The 20142-nt window shown below is 39.7% G+C and overlaps 1 protein-coding gene across 1 annotated transcript in view; it reads right to left on the reverse strand.

The window, feature by feature from the left end:
* LOC126378847 (uncharacterized) overlaps positions 1–20142 on the reverse strand; it is a 38465-nt gene that overhangs the window by 166 nt on the left and 18157 nt on the right. The window contains exons 2-5 of the mRNA XM_050027307.1: positions 8647–8802; positions 4568–4777; positions 3728–3870; positions 2331–2447 (exon numbers count right to left, since the gene is read on the reverse strand). Coding sequence (XP_049883264.1) covers positions 2331–2447; positions 3728–3870; positions 4568–4777; positions 8647–8802 — 626 coding nt within the window. The remainder of the gene's footprint in view (positions 1–2330; positions 2448–3727; positions 3871–4567; positions 4778–8646; positions 8803–20142) is intronic.

Here is a 20142-nt window from a genome sequence, read left to right on the forward strand (position 1 = left end):
AAATACAGGATGTTAACATCGTAACCTACCTTTTGAGGTGACTTATTGTAGATTTGCCGCAGATGGCATTAACTACTCAGCCGGAACGTAACCTACCGAATACTGAGAGGGATCATTCAGACCATGATTCTGCGTCAATAATAAGTGGAATTTTCCGTCGCAAAATTAATGATTTTTAATGTATTTTATTAATATTTTCAATTCTACACTTTTGTGATGGATTATTCCACTTGATACAAGTACATATATTATGAGTGTTAGTGACACGTTGTAACGAATACTGAAGGGGATGATTCAGACCATGGTTCTGAGTTGATAACAAGCTGAATTTCTTGTCGGTGAATTCATGAAAATTTTAGTGTTTTTTTTCTATATATTTTTTATTCTATACTTTGCGACGGGAAATTACGCTTGATACCAACCAGTGTGCGCGTGCGTGCGTGCGTGCGTGTGTGTGTGTGGTTTACAATTTAGTTTTGGTGGATAAGTAGGTATGTAAGTATCTAAGATTTTAATGATTCTCTTCTTCTATCGTGTGGGTTGTGAACTTGTGAGGAAGTGAGGGGGCATAAGAACAAGAATGTGTAATGTAAACCGCATACTAAATATAGGTGCCTACATATAGCAATACGGCCAAGTGGTGAATGGTAGGTATAGGTATATTACTTGGCCGAATAACTGAAGGAAATCTACTATGAGTCACATCAAAAGAATTCCCATTGGGTACTTAGATTTAATTAATAGCATTACGTACCCAAGTAGTCGTAAGTTATATTTTATGGCCCTGCCTACCCGTGTAGGGATCACAGACGTGAAGTTTAGGTATATGTGTAACTGGGTAGGTAAGTATTTACATTGGTTATTATGTTAAACTAGAAGAGGATTTTGTTATGTTAAACTAGAAAATATATTTATGAGTCGACAAGCAAGGCCCTTTCCAAGGTAAAGGGCATTATACATTCGAATACATTAAGGAAGTTGTTAAAAGTTTTTTTGAATACGTTATATCAATTTAACTACACATTAGATAAATAGATATAATATATTATTTGTTTATGCAATTTTTTCTTAGTAAGGATTATGATTGAAATGCCTCCTCACTTCCTCACAACCTACACGATAGAAGAAGCGAGTCATTAAAAACTTAGATACTTACTTACCTACTTACCCACCAAATCTAAGGGTGGCTTGCGTAAGGGTCTTTAAACATGTTTAGTGGGCCACTAAACATGTTTAAAGACCCTTACGCAAGCCACCCTTAGTTTTTAATGATTCAGTTGTTTTTCTGTCGTGCGGGTTGTGAGGTGGATTACCAAACAATAACCATGGTATCAGGGTTATTGTTGAACTAAAGGCTTGGTTCATGTAACGACTACTAAATCAGGGGTGTTAAAAAGCCACCTCAAAGCAATTCAACTAAATAAAGCAAAATATCGCTATTTGACGTTTGTTTGCACTGCGCACTTACTTTTATATGCGCTAATGTTGTTTTGCAATAAGTATTGTTTCTTTAGATGAATTGCTTCTATGTGGCCTTTTTACCTTTTGTTTGTTACTAATACTGGTTAAGCTTCCTGTTACTTAAATGTTACATAATACGGATTAGTTTCCGAAATAAATATTTTGAATTTGAATTTTAACCCCCCAGTACTTACTAACCGGAACCAAGGGCTTACGTGCGTGATTCACTAATAGCGGGGGAAAATTTGTTAATTAGGTAGGAACAGGTACCTCATTATTTGTTTAACTATACAATGCTTTTATCTAATAAGGTTCATTTGATAAATAATACTTAAGTAAGTACACATAATATACCTTTAATTCACGCCCATAAACACCTATCAGGGTGGGCGGAGACATGAGTAATCAGGAGGATTTGCGTGTTGAAATGTACACTGAAATAATTATTTTTGACGTATCTTATTGTAGGTTTCCCCAGTCCAGCACAGAGAAGTAACATGTACAAAATAAGTACCTAATCTCCATATCATTATCCTGTTTTTCACAGGGTCCGCTTACCTAACCTGAAGATTTGACAGGTCCGATTATTTACGACTGCCTGTCTGACCTTCCAGCCCGCAAAGGGAAAACCAGCCCAATACAGGTTAGGTTATACTTCCGAAACGCATTTCTCAGGGTTATGGGTTTCCTCACGATGTTTTCCTTCACCGTTGAGCACGTGATAGTCATTTATGATCCAAACATGAATTCGAAAACAAAATCGAAAATTGGGTTACGCTTGTGCTGGGTTTCAAACGCGACCTCACAGTGAAAGTCGAGCGTTCTTATAACTGGGCTACCACGATTTAAAAAAAAAGTACTTAGTTTACCTAATAGAAAATCTAGAGGATTGTTGTGTGGTACAAGGAACAAGCGCGGCGACCACTCGCTCCGCTGCCGACTCCGCTGTCTCGCACCGTCCGACCCATACGGGTTCACAGTGGGAACTGAAAAAAAATATATACACACATACACATACATATACTCACACCTATTTCCCACCGAGGTAAGCAGAGACTATAGAATTCCATTTGCTTCGATTCTGACACACTTCTCTTGCTTCCTCCACATTCATCAATCGCTTCATACACGCACGCCGGTTCAGAGTAGATCGTATTAAACCTTTTCTACGGACATCTCCAATTTGGTAAATATAAGTCCTTCTAGGTTTTCCTCTGCCAGCCCTACCATCAACTTTTGCTCTATATACCGCCAAAAAGAAAATAGCAGAAAATATATAAGTATATATATCATCATAAATAATGTTTAGTAGGAAATAATTATTTACTACAACAGCCTCCGTGGTATAGTGGTTAGAGCGTTAGGCTCAAGATCTCCAGGTCCGGGTTCGATTCCCGATAGGGACATTGTCGAAATCACTTTGTGAGACTGTCCTTTGTTTGGTAAGGACTTTTCAGGCTTGAATCACCTGATTGTCCGAAAAAGTAAGATGATTCCGTGCTTCGGAAGGCACGTTAAGCCGTTGGTCCCGGCTATTAGCCATAAAAACACCTCCACCAACCCGCAGTGGAGCAGCGTGGTGGAGTATGCTCCATACCCCCTCCGGTTGATTGAGGGGAGGCCTGTGCCCAGCAGTGGGACGTATATAGGCAGTTTATGTATGTATGTATAATTATTTACTTACTATTGATTTCGCGAAGTAGATAACTTTAATATCGCTAGGAATAAAGACAATTGGATAGGTAACGCTTCCGTGTGGATGAATGCGAAGCTTTGGCACACTGGAGATGTTTGATGGTAAGGATACCGAAGGGTTTTAGTTGGTGTAAGCCCGACATTACATTACCGCGGAGGCAGCGGGAGGGTTGTTGCGGAGGGCATTTTCTCTCGTATAAAAAAAGGTAGATATCGTTTGTGTAATCAGGGACGAGGCGGTTATTTGTTGAAGTTGATATTTCTGCTTCAGCAATAAAGGCTGCCTGTTTGGCCTGTTCTTATGTTTCTGTACTGTGTCTTGTGTGCTCATAAGGTATAGTTATTATTGCATAGAACGCTGAAGAAGTCCTATCTTGACATACTTCTCCTTCGCTTCATACATTCAGGCGGGTTCAGAATAGACCAAATTGCTTATTTACTTACTATAAACTCTTTTAAGGACCTCCTCAATTTGGTCCACGTAGGTTGTTAGAAGTATGTAGATTTCACGAAGGTAAGTCGCAACATAGTTGGTAAAGGTTACGACAATTTAACAAGAAGTACGGCTTACTTTTTAGCGACGTGCTGTAAGCTCGCTCTGAGCGCAGCGTCGAAGGCGTCCGTCGCCCCGCTGAACGCTCCGCTTGTGCCGCCCGCGCAGGCCCATGCCATGTACCCACCGGTGCGCACGCGCGCCGCCAGCAAGTCTAGTAACTGCAAACGTTGTCATCGAATAAACAGTGGATAATACTCACTATGTATTCCGTGCTATATTTACATAATTGTATAAACATAATATACACAAACATAAATTCACGCCCATAATCCCTAATGGAGTGGGCTGAGCCATAACTAATCAAACACAACTTGCAGCCACTGTTGCTACGAAGTAATAGACATGATGATACATGATGATAGTTACAAAGGATCTATCACCCATAACAATTATCCATCCAGCATGACCCAAGACACGCGGCTGAATGTGTTCTATGTTTTTTATTAACTCTCAGAACAGCCTAGAAGCAACATACATACAAATTATAAACAATTACAAACCCGTCCCATTGCTGGGCACTGGAAGTTGCCACCTCCAGCCTAATATAGTTTAGGTCACATACCTCTGAAACGCATTTCTCGGATATGTGAGTTTCCTCACGATGTTTTCCTTCACCACTCATCATCATTGGCCTTAGGTATACGTCTGTTTCAGACGATTTATGACGTCATTGTCTCGAAGAAATTCACTTTCTTTCATGGCTGTGCAAGCCAATCCTAGAGCGGCAAACTCTACCGCACACTCTGCAGGAGAAGTCTCCGACTGGTGGATTGTTGTCGGTTTGATGGTGTGTCAAACCAGGTGTGGTCATGAGTGTCGCACCGAAAACGAATAAATGAATATTTATTTACTAACCTTTAAATTATCATACACATCTTTGGACACGAGTCCAGATATGCCGTCAAGGTCGTTTGTACTTGTCTCAGCTCCTATTACGACGAGAGCGTCAACTCTCTCGCCCGCCGCTCCGCTCGTCGCTCCGCCTATCACAGTGCTCACTATGCAGCCGTACGATTCAAGTCGACGCTTTATCTCGCTGCCCAATCGACTTGTTGTGTCTGTTACCTGAAATTCAAAATGGTTTTTTGTCGCCTGTTTAGATAAATCAAATTCTTTTATAAACCCAAGCCTTCCATTTTAAGATCGAATACATAAGTACATAACATAACATAAACAGCCTATATACGTCCCACTGCTGGGCACAGGCCTCCCCTCAATCAACCGGAGGGGGTATGTAGCATACTCCACCACGCTGCTCCACTGCGGGTTAGAGGAGGTGTTAGCCGTAAGATCGAATAATTAATTAAAATTCAAAAGGTCGCCCTTCTAAGCTCTCTGATTACTTATTTCAAGGTCCATCAAAACCAAAACAAATAACAAACCAGAAGTTATAAAATCGATCGTACAAACTTTGTTTATTTATAGAAGTAGGTTTATAACGCTAATGTAGCATAATAAACATAACATAAACTGCCTATATACGTCCCACTGCTGGGCACAGGCCTCCCCTCAATCAACCGGAGGGGGTATGGAGCATACTCCACCACGCTGCTCCACTGCGGGTTGGTGGAGGTGTTTTTACGGCTAATAGCCGGGACCAACGGCTTAACGTGCCCTCCGAAGCACGGCATCATCTTACTTTTTCGGACAATCAGGTGATTCAAGCCTGAAAAGTCCTTACCAAACAAAGGACAGTCTCACAAAGTGATTTCGACAATGTCCCCATCGGGAATCGAACCCGGACCTCCAGATCGTGAGCCTAACGCTCTAACCACTAGACCACGGAGGCTGTTAATTGCTGTTATGTATATACTATTAATTGCTGTTATGTATATAAAATATAAAATTAATTGTGTGTTATGTATATACAGGTTGTTAGTGACATTCATGAAAATGTTAGTGTGTGTTTTAATTAGCTCTGATTACCCCTACCCTAATCGGGATAAAGGTGTGAGCTTATGTTGTGTTATTTATTAAAGACTAGCGACCCGCCCCGGCTTCGCTCGGGTGCAATGCTAAAGAAAAAATGAAATTAATTTACAACATCACACTAAAACCTCAAAAATAACAGTATTTCTCCACTATTTAATGGATGTTATTATACATATACAGGGTGTTAGTGACATCGTAACGAAAAAAAAAATGGAACGCCTATTTTATTGTACTAAAAACGATGGTGGGTGTTTTTCTTGTCGCAAATGTTTAATTAAGATTTTGAATTTTTACTGTGCCGCAATGTAAGTCGAACAACGCGCCACACAGACGCTAAACTTACGCGCGGCTACGTTACGCGTGCGTGATACGATGTTGATATCTAGGTAGGAGTTTTCATTCTCTTGTATTTAGATGCTTAGTGGTTCAACGTTTAAAAATGTTGTTTGTTGAAGTAGAACACCTACTGCCACGATTTTTCACGCACGGTACCTACCTACCAGTTATTAAAACGTTCCTAACTTATTAACAATAAAAACCCTACTCTTGCCTTACCTTAATTGTTATTCCTTCGGATGAAGTACCTAGGTAGGTACCCTAGAACATGTCACGTCACGTAGGTATGCAACATCGCGTTTCCTCCGCGGTAGGTAGGTATCACACGCACTCACAAACACAACACCTTGCTCTTTAATAAACATCAACAATCTTCCATACTTTTGCGCAGTAAATGGTCTATGATCTATCATTATAGTCGACACTACTCATTTACAGAATGAAACAAACACTCACAAACACGAAAAAAATATCTTCGAAAAACATCACGCGATTCGGGTCAAGCTTAGTATTCGACTGAGCGGAAGCGCGCGGCGGCGTTAGCGCAAAGCATCAAAGGCGCCGACTAAGGGCGCCGACGACGCACCGGCCGCGGCCGAGTCGAGCCGACGACTAGAGAGAGAGAGAGAAGTATGTTTATGGTGCAAGTGACAGAGAAAGAAATAGTATCTGTTCGTATGCCTACTTTATTGGCGAGCGTTGCCCTTGACCCGTGCGCCGGCTATTCACCTGCGCATAGCTGAAGTTGTAGATACGTTATTATTATTATTGATGACATTGATAAAATTTAATAATTAGTAATTTTTATTTGTTTATTTTAAATGTGCGTTCTATGCAGCTTAAAACACAATATGGGACTGAAAAAAATCTAATTTTTTTATGAATTTGGCGACAGGAAACTTCACTTGATACCTATCAACTCAAAGAAATACCTAGTATCTGTTCGTAATGCCTACTTTATTGGCGCGCGTTGCCCTTGATCCGTGAGGCTATTCACGTCCGAGTATCCATCAAGACAGATCAAACAAGCCCTAACTCGGAGGTCTTGCGTCCCAGGATCCTTTAATTATGTCTTAGAACCTTCTTGGCCTATGTGGTCCAGTGGTTGAGCGATGGGATGCGGAGGGTCCGGGTTCGTATTCCGGTGGGGACATATCACAAAAATCTGTTTATAAGGCCTTTGGTTGGGACGTTACAGGCTGATCACCTGATTGTCCGAAAGTAAAATGATCCGTGCTTCGGAAGGTACGTTAAGTCGTTGCTCCCGTCTACTAGGTACTTATGTAAGCACGTAGCCGTTACATGAATATTGTACACAGAACAGGATAGGTTTAATTAGTTCTTTACTGATGATTTAACAATGAGATTTAAAACCACGAATAACTTAGTACTTAGTACCTCGGTACCAACATGTAACAAGAAAAATAAGATCACTCCTCTCGGACAATTTTTTTCTTTGAACATGCCGACATTGCCTACGCGGCGGAGTTGCCGAACTATCGATAGGTAGATTATCAATTGTTGAACTTGAAAATTGTCTAAACTATCGAAAGTAGTGATAGTACATTTAGATCGATACTAGCGATAGTACCGATAGGTCTTGCTTTGTAATAATAATGGGTATTGATCTAAAAGATCTATCGATAGGTACCTACTATTGGTTTTTTTTAACTAGGTATCGATAGAATATCGATAGGCAACACTCTGGCGGAGTGTCCGCCCAATTCTAGACGCGATCTCGCTCGATTTTTGTGTAGCGAGGTTTTGCGTAGGTACTTACATACTAAGTTGGTGGATGGTTGACATATTAGGTAACTAATTACCTAATCTGTGGTGGTTGTGTTAGTTGGTTGTTAGTTATTCTAATGACAACAAAGAATACAATTATTTACTGTTTCAACTGTTTTAGGTAGATAATGGCCCCGATTCCTATGAGTAAATGAATGAATAACCCGGTCGAATCAAAAAGGTATCTCGCTGGTATGCAAACCGTTTGACGTGTGCTGTCAACTTAATTCTGTCGGTTGTTTTAGATTTGTGCTTAAAATTGACGTGTATTCCATAAATTTTATGCCTGTTGATTATCCGTCCATTTAAGAATAAGAATAAAATAAATTTATAAATTTACGATAGACAGAGAAAGAAATAGGATCGGTTCGTAGTGCCTACTTTGTAGGCCGCGCCGCCGCCGCGCCGCCGCCGGCGTGCGGCGCGGGGCGCGCGGAGCGGGGCGTGCGGAGCGGGGCGCGCGGCTCGGTGCGTGTGGCCGTTGACCCGTTCGAGCAGCTGTTGTCTCCATTACATCGAAAATTTTCGATAATTTGTCATTATTGATTTTTTTATTGAAATTTGGGTTCTATGCAGCTAAAAACACAATATGGAATTGAAAATAATTAAAAACAAAACTCAAAATTTCATGAATTTTGCGACGGAAAATTCCACTAGATATTAACTCAGAATCATGGTCTGAATCATCCCTCTCAGTATTCGTTACGATGTCACTAACACCCAGTATAAACCTTCCTCTTGAATCACTCTATCTAGTAAAAAAACCGCATCAGAATCCGTTGCGTAGTTTTAAAGATTTAAGCGAACAATAGAGATATAGGGATAGAAAAAGCGACTTTGTTTTATAAGTACTATGTACTTTAGTGAAGAATACTCACAAGCACCCTGCCGACCGGCCGGTGTTGCCTGCTCCGATTCCTGGCTGTGTAAGCCAGAATGGCCGTCGTAGCCAGCACTAGCGAGCCTCCTTCTAGTGTGGCCAGTAGCCGCCAGGCCAGAGCCGCGCCCCCCTCCACGGCATCCGCCATTGATGGCTGGAAAGATTAGGGAAACATTGTTAAAAATAAAAGGTAAAAGGTATATTTTTATTAAAGTTAAAAATAAAAGGGACAATTTTATTGTCACCAAAAACTCGCAACGACTCGGTTTTGAGGAAACTGCAGCCTTAAAAGCGGTGTGTAAGGGTCGTAGTAAGTGGTACTCCGTGGTATCTGCCTATCCCAACGAGAAATAGACGTGATCTTATGTATGAGCGACGAGTGAGCGAGAGAGAGGAGAGGAATGCGGAATGACAGGGAAATGGCGGACGGTTGTTTTTAAAGAGGAAAACGTAGAAAATTAAAAAAGTTTTTAAATAAACAAAGGTAAGGTAAACAAATATAATCGTTTCCTTCATGCCCCATCCCATCATCATCAGCCGTATGACGCCCACTGCTGGGCATAGGCTTCCCCAAGGATCTCCACGACGATCAGTCCTGCGCTGCCCGCATCCAGCGGCTTCCCGCGACCTTCACCAGATCGTCGGTCCACCTTGCAGCGGGCCTACCCACTGAGCGTCGTCCGACACGTGGTCGCCACTCCAGAACCTTTCCGCCCCATCGGCCATCGGTTCTCCTCGCTATGTGTCCTGCCCACTGCCACTTCAGCTTTGCAATTCTCCGAGCTATGTCGGTGACTTTAGTTCTCCTGCGGATCTCCTCATTTCTGATTCGATCGAGCAGGGAAATACCGAGCATAGCTCTCTCCATTGCCCGCTGAGCGACACCGAGCCTCCTCACGAGACCCATAGTAAGCGGCCACGTCTCACTGCCGTAGGTCATCACTGGCAACACGCACTGGTCAAAGACTTTCGTCTTGAGACACTGAGGTATTTTGGACGAGAAGATATTCCGCAGCTTCCCGAACGCTGTCCATCCGAGTTGGATCCGACGAGAGATCTCTTTCTCGAAGTTGGACTTACCTAACTGGATTATTTGTCCTAGGTAAATGTACTGGTCTACAACTTCGAGTGTAACGTTCCCAACCTGAACTGGAGTGGGTGCGACATGGTCGTTGGACATAATTTTTGTCTTTGCCATGTTCATGCTAAGCCCCATCCCACAAAAAAAAAATGTATTACAAGGTTGCAGGGTTGTTGTGTTTTCTGTATAATATATGTTGTCCTTATATCTGTATTTTGTGTCCATTGTGCTCAATAAAGTATTTTATAACTATCTATCTATCTATGTATGTGAATGTCGTCATCATCAATTTAAGAGCCACGCTCTTGTCGGTGCAGCATTTTCCATGCTACTTGTTTAGGGAAAAATAGGGCAGTGGTTTGCCTCTTGCCTTCCGCCCCGCAGTACTCTATCTGACGCGAGTGAATGTATGTGAATGTATATTATTAATAACATAAACAGTCTATAATATATGTACGTCCAACCACTGAATTCGACTTTATGAGTTTGAATTTATGTGTGGGTTCATAGATAATTGATATCATGTGGTTTTCAGGATTTGTGCCCGGCTAATGGTGATAGGCGCGCCCCCTATTACATGGGAGTAGTGGGAATAATATTACATCTCTGCCTACACATTCGATACAGGAGTGATGCTCTTTTGTTTTAAATAGATGGTTTCAAGATATTGGTGCTAATTCCTGTAAATACCATCTAATTTTATTTTAAGTTATATCTGTCATTTTCTTATTCTGCTAGCTGCTTATAGCTGCTTGTCTTCCCGGGCATGTCGTAAAAACCGACAGAGGGATTGCGTCCTCTAACATGATGGACTAATGTTATGGGCGATAGGCTGATCCCTTATCACCATAAGGTTCATCATATCCATCTTAGGACTTCGTATCAACAGTGGCTGCAAGTTGTCTTTGATTACTTGTGGCTCTACCCACCCCATTTGGGATTACGGGCGTGAGTTTATGTATGTATGTATGTCATTTTCTTATCCGCCGAAAAGGAAAGGGACGGGTAATCGACAAGCATAAAATTTATGGAACACACGTCAATTTTAAGCACAAATCTAAACCAACCGTCTAAAAATTTTACATCGGTCAATAACCCGACACAGTTAAGTAGACAGCACGTCAATCGGATTGCATACCAGCGACGTACCTTTTGATTCGCCCGGGTTATTCATTCATTTACTCATACTTCCTAAAATTAAGAGCTGTGAATTATCCGTCCCTTTCCTTTTCGACGGATATGAAAATGACGGATATAACTTAAAATAAAATTAGGCGGTGTCTGCAGGAATCGGGGCCATTGGAGACTTGCCCGGGGCGGTAAGTCGCTGAAAACAATTTACGTTTGTTCTTTACTACCAGCATAGAATAAGGAATAATACTACGTATAGAACGGCAACTCTCCGCTCCCCACCAGTGACTGAGATAGGGTTGCTTACCCCCCCTCGGTCTTACTTAACTCTTGTATAGTATGAGCGTCACACGTCACACACACAGATGCGCGTGTACGATAACGTCAATGTGTAGTGTCTGTGTAAAACGAGGTGTTTCGTATGAAGTGTCCGGTGTGTGCTACCAGTCCAACCAAGTGGGTTGATAATATTTTAAAATGTTCTACTCTAAATATAGCACCAATTATAAACAATTTACCGGTTTTAGCAATATCCTTATTGTTAGATTTATGTATTCAAGAAATAATATCGCAACAGGATGACCTATATATTATAATATCATCTAAGCTGTTACTTTATATGATACCTAAGTATCTGTTATAAACTAAATAACGTAGATTACTAGGTAGTTTTATAATGCATATTTAGTTTAAATACTGGATGTACGCAATAAGTACCTATATAAATCTGGAGAGTTTTATTATACAGGTTTTATGTTAGTGACACCGTAACGAATACTGAGGGGGATGGTTCAGACCGTGATTCTGAGTTGATATCAAGTGGAATATTCCGTCGTAAAATTCGTGTTTTTTTTTTTTAATATTTTCCACTTATTTGTTACGATGTCACTTACACCCCGTACAAGTACGTATAGACAGACGTATGTTACTATTTGAAAAGCTTCCTTCTCTATTTAAATGTGTGGATTGATTATTTCACCACTCGTAGACTGTATTAAAGAAACGTTGATTGTTTTGCCACTTCGTATATATTTCGGTTTTAGTAGATAATTACAAAGGTTATAAACACGTCCGACAATAAGAGAAGATCGATGAATACAAAATTAATTAAAAAAAGTAAAGAATTAATATTTTTTATAACCTTTTTTTTTAAAGGTATTTTTATGTTGCAATTGTCAACACTTCTCTCTTTTAAACTTCTATTTTGTTGTGCCGAGGGTCTGTGATGTGAAACTCATATGTAACTTGCTAACTTTTACACCATAATAGTATGCAAATAAAGAATATTGGCCCCGATTCCTGCAGACACCGTCTAATTTTATTTTAAGTTATATCCGTCATTTTCATATCCGTCGAAAAGGAAAGGGACGGATGATTCACAGCTCTTAATTTTAGAAAGAATGAGTAAATGAATGAATAACCCGGGCGAATCAAAAGGTACGTCGCTGGTATGCAATCCGTTTGACGTGCTGTCTACTTAACTGTGTCGGGTTATTGACGGATGTAAAATTTTTAGACGGTTGGTTTAGATTTGTGCTTAAAATTGACGTGTGTTCCATAAATTTTATGCTTGTCGATTACCCGTCCCTTTCCTTTTCGGCGGATAAGAAAATGACAGATATAACTTAAAATAAAATTAGATGGTATTTACAGGAATTAGCACCATTGAATATATATTTTTTTTGACGTCACTTATTGTAGATTTGCCGCAGGTGGCATTAACTACCTGGCCGGACAAAAAATTGAATATATTGAATACGTCACGCAGTAGGGTAAAAAAACAATAAGTAGGTAAGTACTTACTTAAATAATAGAATATTCCCACACCTCACCTTGTGTTTACCACAAGGAAAATCTACGCTTATGACATGACGGATTACTTACACAAAAAAAAGATGACTAAGTACCTAATGGGAAGCAAGATAACTTGTTTGAGAAGGAAGTGTTAAAGTTAAAGGAATATATTAACAAACGGTTGATATTTTGGCTGATTGTCATTAGCATATTGTATATAATTAATGTTTAAACTTTGGTCTGTTGCACGTAGGTTTCTTTTTTTGACCTGACTTACTATTTGCCGCAAATGGCATTAACTACTTGGCCGTACAAATACGTAGGGTTCGGATTGTCATAGGTGCATGTATTACCACACTCCGGCTATTCCACACAAAAAAAATTTTTGAATAAGGAATAAAATACTACGTATAGAACGGCAACTCTCCGCTCCCCACCAGAGTCTGAGGTAGGTTTACCTCTCCCCCCTCGAGCATAGTTTAGACTTGAATCGTGTGGCGTCAGACACGTAGCAATTATTACCTGTTCTATATTTTATAATACTAAAAGTAATCCATAGTTCCATAGTCTCTGTTTACCCCTGTGGGAAATAGGCGTGAGTACAAAAAAGAAAGAAAGAAAGAAATAAACATTTATTATTTAGGACACCACCGACACGGATTACATATATATACATTATAATGACGTCACATCAGAAGTCAACGCACACACGAAATATTTTCTATATAGAGACATGGAAAACGAACACAGAAACTTATACCTAAATTAAAATGTGACGTCATGTCGGCTTACTCATGTGTAGTGGATGGTGCCCCGTATAAAAGGTCCTCACTCAGCTTATGCCGCGGCGTGAGCCGCGACGCTGGTATTCTGTGAGACCTGAGTATTGAGTGAAGTACGGACATCGCGCCACCATATGTACACTAAAAGCATGTGACTTAATAGTACAGATGGTAGCCAGTCACTACCTGAGTGCTGCGGCAGGTTGGAAGAACGCTTGACTCTCACTTAAAAGTCACTGGCTCGAATCCCAGCATGGGCCAATGGTTTTGAATTCTAAAATAATAACACGAGTGTGAAGGAAAACATCATGAGGAATACATTCCCGTGAAATACGTTTCGGAGGTATGTGACCTAACTATTGAGTGGTTTTGCCTGCGCGGGTCGGAACGTCATTCGAGGGACAATGTTATTTACTACTTGGCCGGACAAATGGGGAGCACTGAGACCTCTCATCCGGTAATAAAGTCTATTAGGCTATTTTGTGCTTGTATGTGAGTCACTGTATAAACGCGTTGATGTCTTTTATATGGTAAAAAAACTAGATAATTCTCTTCTGAAAAAAAAAAAACTAAATGAATGAATGAATGTTTGTAAGTTGTATGTAAGTATGTGCTAGAATTAGTATATATTTGCAAAATTACATAAATAATAAGCTGTAATTACGATAGATAGAAAAAACAATAAGTACTTATTTAAAAATAAATTAACAATTATATAATTAATAATCGACTAATATTTTGTTATCTATCTATATTTGTGAATGTTCTTTTTCCCTTATTATAAATAATGTTTGTATATGTCTGTACAGATAGAGTTTGGTGGGACTTAGCCATAACTTTAATTTTAAGGCCAAATTATGTACCCAAATTCATACATTAAATGATTTGATTTGATACATATTTAAATTATATTAAACCTGGTAATTAAATAAGTACATACTTACACAAACATAAACTTCTTTCACATCGGGGTAAGCAGAGACTATGGAATTCCATTTGCTTCGATCCTGACATACTTCTCTTGCTTCCTCCACATTCATCAATTCATACACGCATGCAAAACAGTTTCATACACGCACGCCGATTCAGGGTAGATCTTATTGAACCTTTTCTAAGGACATCTCCAATTCAGACTATGTATGTACGTCTTTCTAGGTCTTCCTCTGTTAGCCCTACCACCAACCATCGCTTTATATACTGCTTTCGTAATCCTATTATCCTTCATCCGCTCTATGTGTCCAAACCAACTTAACATTCCGTTCTCAAACAAATGGTAATCAAATACTTAAATTAAAAAATATATAAGTAAGTAAGTACTTTAATTTTGCAAAAGGGATACGAAGAACGTAATATACGATCCCGATGACCCGATTACTCTAGCCATAGAGGCAGCCAATCAGCTCGCGACACCAAACACTTCAGGACCCCGATACCGACCCCGACGGCGTGGTCGACGATTTCTCTCATTCAGCGCTTATCGCTAGGGTCGATTAATTCTTTCAAATATTTTTCCTCTCAGACGACGCCCTGAGCCGAGGTTCGCGCCCAACTGGGCACCCTCAGGCCTGTTGTCTTAAACGTTGTACCGGGTGAGAGAGCCTTCAGCGCTCCCCATTTATCCGGCCAAGTAGTTAATGCCATCTGCGGCAAATCTACAATAAGTCACGTCAAAAAAAAAAAAGCAAAAGGGATATGCTTGCTACAACTGCAAATGGGAACGGATGAAAAGATGTCTATCATTAAATTGACCCTGTTTCAGTTTTTAAAGGAACTAATTACCATATTTACTTAATTATTTTCAGTTCTCATAAAATTTTAATTTTGGTTTCATGATTACCCACGCGTGAAGTTTTATTTAAAGTTATGTCCGTCAAATGTTGAAAAAAGCAATAATTTTTGAAAAAAGCAACACTTAATCGTCTTTTCCTTTCTATTTTATTTTTAACGGTTAAGGCATATCAACGAGGCGGGTTCGGTGTGGACGCCTAGGTACAATCAAAGAGCAAAAGTGCGGTCACTGAGCCCAGCGAATTATTTGTAAACAGTGGAGAAATTATGAACCATTAGTTGTCAAAATTGTAAAATTTATGTTTTTATACGTGTTTTTGGTCTATTACAGAAACAACCGAAACAGCCTCCGTGGTCTAGTGGTTACTAACCTCAACCCCGCTGGCGCTTACTTTAGTCTAACTTTTTTTTTTTTTGACGTGACTTATTGTAGATTTGCCGCAGATGGCATTAACTACTTGGCCGGACAAATGGGGAGCGCTGAAGGCTCTCACCCGGTACAAAGTTTATTTAGTCTAACGGCCGTAAGCCGCAAAAGAGGGTTAAAGAGCGTGATATCTATTGCTCTGTGACTTAGCCCCTGATAATGTGAGTCCTCCAGAACCACTTTTTAAGTAATCCAATCCATTTTTGGAAGATGAATTTTCAATTCAGGAGTTGCTTAGGCAATAATGCCGTAAAAAGAAGAACACTACTAAAAGAAAAAAAAGATTTGTATACTTATTATGAGTATCGTAGTTAAAAAAGTACAGAATGGAATGAAATAATGATAAATTTGACCAAGGCGAAGGATGATGGTTATGATGATGAGTTTCGTAGTCGCTTTTGTGGGTACGACTACACTACATAAAAATAAAAACTCTACTTCAGAGTTTATCGCCATCGGCCCACTAGGGTCCATATATTTTTTCAAATATACCTAATCCTCTCAGACTTCGCCCCGAGGTTCGCGCTCAACTGGACACCTTCAGGCATGTTATCTTAAATTTTGTACCGGGTGAGAACTCGCAGCGCTCCCCATTTGTCCGGCCAAGTAGTTAATTCCACTTGCGGCCAACTACAATAAGTCACGTCAAGTATTTTTTCTAATTCTTTTTTTGACGTGACTTATTGTAGATTTGCCGCAAATGGCACTAACTACTTGGCCGGACAAGTCACGTCAAGAAAAAATAAAAATAACAACTCTATATAGATAGATGACTTAGATAAAATTAAATGCATTAAGTAGTTGAAATTTAACATAACATCGAGTAAATCCAGCACCCAGTCATTAGATAAGTACATAGTGAAGTCTAGGTAACCTAACTTGGTCACGGCCCTCTGGTTTCAACCATTTTAGCCGCTTAGGGCGCTTATACACGGACGATAATGAACGAGCACAGCCCTGTTCGAAGAACGCATGACTTACATCGTAATAAAATAAATAAAAATAAAATAAATAAAAATAAAATAAATAAATATAAAATAAATAAATATAAATAAATGTCGACGGGCTCGAAACCCGGCTGGCAATTTACACCATTGAATTCGACTTTATTGAGAATGAATTCGTATTTGGATCATAAATAATTGATAATTATCATGTGGCTCCCGGATTTGTGCCCGTTTAATGGCAATAGGCGCCGTCTCCGGATATATGAGACTTAAACATAGCTGGCGAGGAGTGGGGTATACCGTGATGCTAGGTAAGTTATAACAATGGCTTTCCACAGCTATTTATTCTAGGCACCTTAAATGCAAAAGGTTTTTAGAACTGATGACTTGGGTCTCTGCCCATTTTAATAGGGGTCATCATCACTAAGAACCACGCTCTTGTCGGTGTAGCATCCTCCATGCTACTTTTTAGGGAAAAATAGAGCAGTGATTTCCCTATTGCCTTCTGCCCCGCAGTACTTTGTCTGACGTGAGTGGGATGGCGCCCAGAGTAGTCTATTTCAAAGCCGTACTAGGACTCCTGTCCTTCGCCTCTGAATAGTACTGACAGTTGCTGCTGCCCTCTGTCAGGTTCCAGGTTACAGTCCCTGTGACTCGCCTTTTCCGCCCTGCATTGCCGTACCGATGGCTTCCATCTCCGCCTCTGCAGCCGAGGTCTTCAATGGGGGTAACTGGCGTGAATTACCTACGTCTGTCTGTATTCTAAAGAAAAACGTTATAAAAGTTATAAACAAGGAAAATAACTTCCGTCTAGAAGTGCCCTAATGCCATCACAAACGATTTAGGAAACCTATCGGTCTAAGTGCATTCGTGGAAACCTTTTGATTAAAGGGTAATTTGGAATTTACTATTGAAATAACTGTCAGCATAACACCTTTGAATGTAAATGTTCATTTACACATACACACATATAAGATCACGCCTATTTCCCGTTAGGGAAGGCAGAGTTCACGGAATTCCACTTACCACGATCCAGACATGTGACTTTCGCTTCTCAAAACGTATTTTTATGAATAAATCAGTATTTTCACAGAGTACGCTTGCCTAACCTGACAATTTAGATGGGTTCGGATTTTTACAGAAGCTAGGTACTGCCTGTCTGACCTTCCAACCCGTGAAGGGAAAACCAGCCTACAGATTTAGGTCATATATCTCTGATTTTTTTCGGGAATGTGGGATTCCTTACGATGATTTCCTTCACCAGTTAGCACGTGATCAACCTTTATGATCTAAACATGAATTCTATGTTTATTTATTTTTTATTTAGGTACTGTACAAGTTCAATGGATCATTTTCATCACTAATTTCAGAGCCACGCTCTTGTCGGTGTGGGATTCTCGTAGAGGATTCTCCATTCTTGTCTATCAAAGGCCAATTCTTTCACTCTTCTCTTTAATCTGTTCCATGTAAGCTCTTTTTGGTCTTCTCCTTCCTCTTTCCTTGTATAGCTTCCCTTCTATGATGTTTTGAATAAATTCGTCGTGTCGTATTATTTCAATGGATCAATGAACAAAAAAGTAAATAAAGCTGATTCATTCATTCAAGTAAATGATGAGTTGTTTGCAAGTCATCGAGTTATACTCGAATCTAGAGTTCAATGAACTGTATCCATTCAATGGTTTTTGGGTGAGACGAGGCTTTTTATTATTTACCTAATAATTATGATATTGATGATTTTAAATGAGGAGGAGGCTACATTCCTCAAAAACAATATAGATGGCGCTGTCGCGATTTAGCGTAATAATAACCGATTTCCTCCTTACTCGGGCACATAATTATTCAAAAATAGAATTATAATCACTGTCACAACACAAATAAAGATTTCTGTTTTGTTTATTTTGAAAAAAGAACACATGGGTTGTCAAGCGTCTGAACGCTATGAATTTTTCAAAACGCTCGAATTGTTCTGTCACAGTTATTAAGTAAAATAATGAAAATTCAGACAGAGTATAAATACGATTCCGAAGTAAGTATCCTGATTTCCTATTAGCATTATTCAGTGCGAACATGTGTATACAAAATTGATTATTTATTTATTTACTTTTAGGACGATTAACAGCTGAATAGTACAGTAAATAAAATAGTGATCAAATAGTAGTGTAGTGGTGGTGAGTAGTATGTGTGGTGTAGTGGTAATAGTGTGAATAGTGTGTGGTGTGGTGGTAGTGTAGTAATAGTGTAGTGTGGTGTGGTAGAGGTGTGGTGTGTGTGTGTGTAGTGTGGTGTAGTGTATTAGTGATCGTTACTTAAGTACAAAAATATGGACTGGCGCGGGTCGAATTCAAATTCAAATTCAAAAATATCTTTATTCAATAGGTAACATAGTTACACTTTGAATCGTCAATTTTACATAACGAACATCTCATCCGCCTAAAACTACTGCAGCTTCTCATAACCTGTATAGCCGGGGAAAAGAAGCTGCAAGAAAAACCTCGGCACAGGGCCCTAGACGATCTTTAAAAAAAAAACATAAAATATTGGTATACAATTGAGTAATTTAGCTGCCTAATATCAGTTCTCAGACAGTTAATCCCATGCATTCATATCTTCTAAATAATCACTAACTTTATAATAACCTTTTTTGTAAAGTTTTTGTTTAACTACTGTCTTAAAACAGTTGAAAGGCAAATTCTGAATGTCAATGGGAATCTTATTGTAAAAACGTATACATTGCCCCTTAAAAGATTTAGTAATTTTATGTAATCGACTGACTTATAATTGTGGTCGTTTCCCAATCCACCTCCGTTTGCGGTGAACTGAAGCCATTGGCTCTCCCATGGGGCTTAAACATAGCCGGCGAAGAGTGGGTGCACATACTACCCCTCCGAAGATCCGCGTGTTGCGTGTTAAGTAAAGCCATTCTGGAAGAAGTTCCATAAGATACGTTTTCTTATTCACACAGCGATTGAGGCAATTACCTCCATGGTCTACTTATCATCAAAACAACACTTAAACGATGCCACTCATCATTTTCACAATAAAGTAGTAATTGTACGAAGGTTTGAGCGAAATTGTACCTAATTGTAATAAGTCACGTCAGAAAAGGGCTTCCCATGATAATTGGGAAGAGCCTTGGCCAAATTGGCCAAGTAGCTAAGCTAATAGTTTTCCACATCAGTGAATCACTTCCATTCTTGCACAGGGCACATCTGTAATAGTGGTTACATAGTAACACGGATTGTGGTTAAATGAGCTACATATACATTTGTGTAATAGGTAAGTACCTACTGTCAGTAAGTAAATTGAGCTAACGCATACCTTCTATCTCATAATATTACATTCTCCACGTCCAGTGGTTGAGCGTTGGGCTCACGATCCGGAGGTCCCGAGTTCGAAACCCGGTGGGAACACTTCACAAATACCACGTTGTGATCCCTAGTTTGGTTAGGACATTACAGGCTGATCACCTGATTGCCCAAAATGTAAGATTACACCGGATTACACTTAGAAATTACACCGTACTAAACGTGTATTTACGTATTAA

The sequence above is a fragment of the Pectinophora gossypiella genome, chromosome 2, assembly GCF_024362695.1.
Source record: "Pectinophora gossypiella chromosome 2, ilPecGoss1.1, whole genome shotgun sequence".
Lineage (NCBI taxonomy): Eukaryota > Metazoa > Arthropoda > Insecta > Lepidoptera > Gelechiidae > Pectinophora > Pectinophora gossypiella.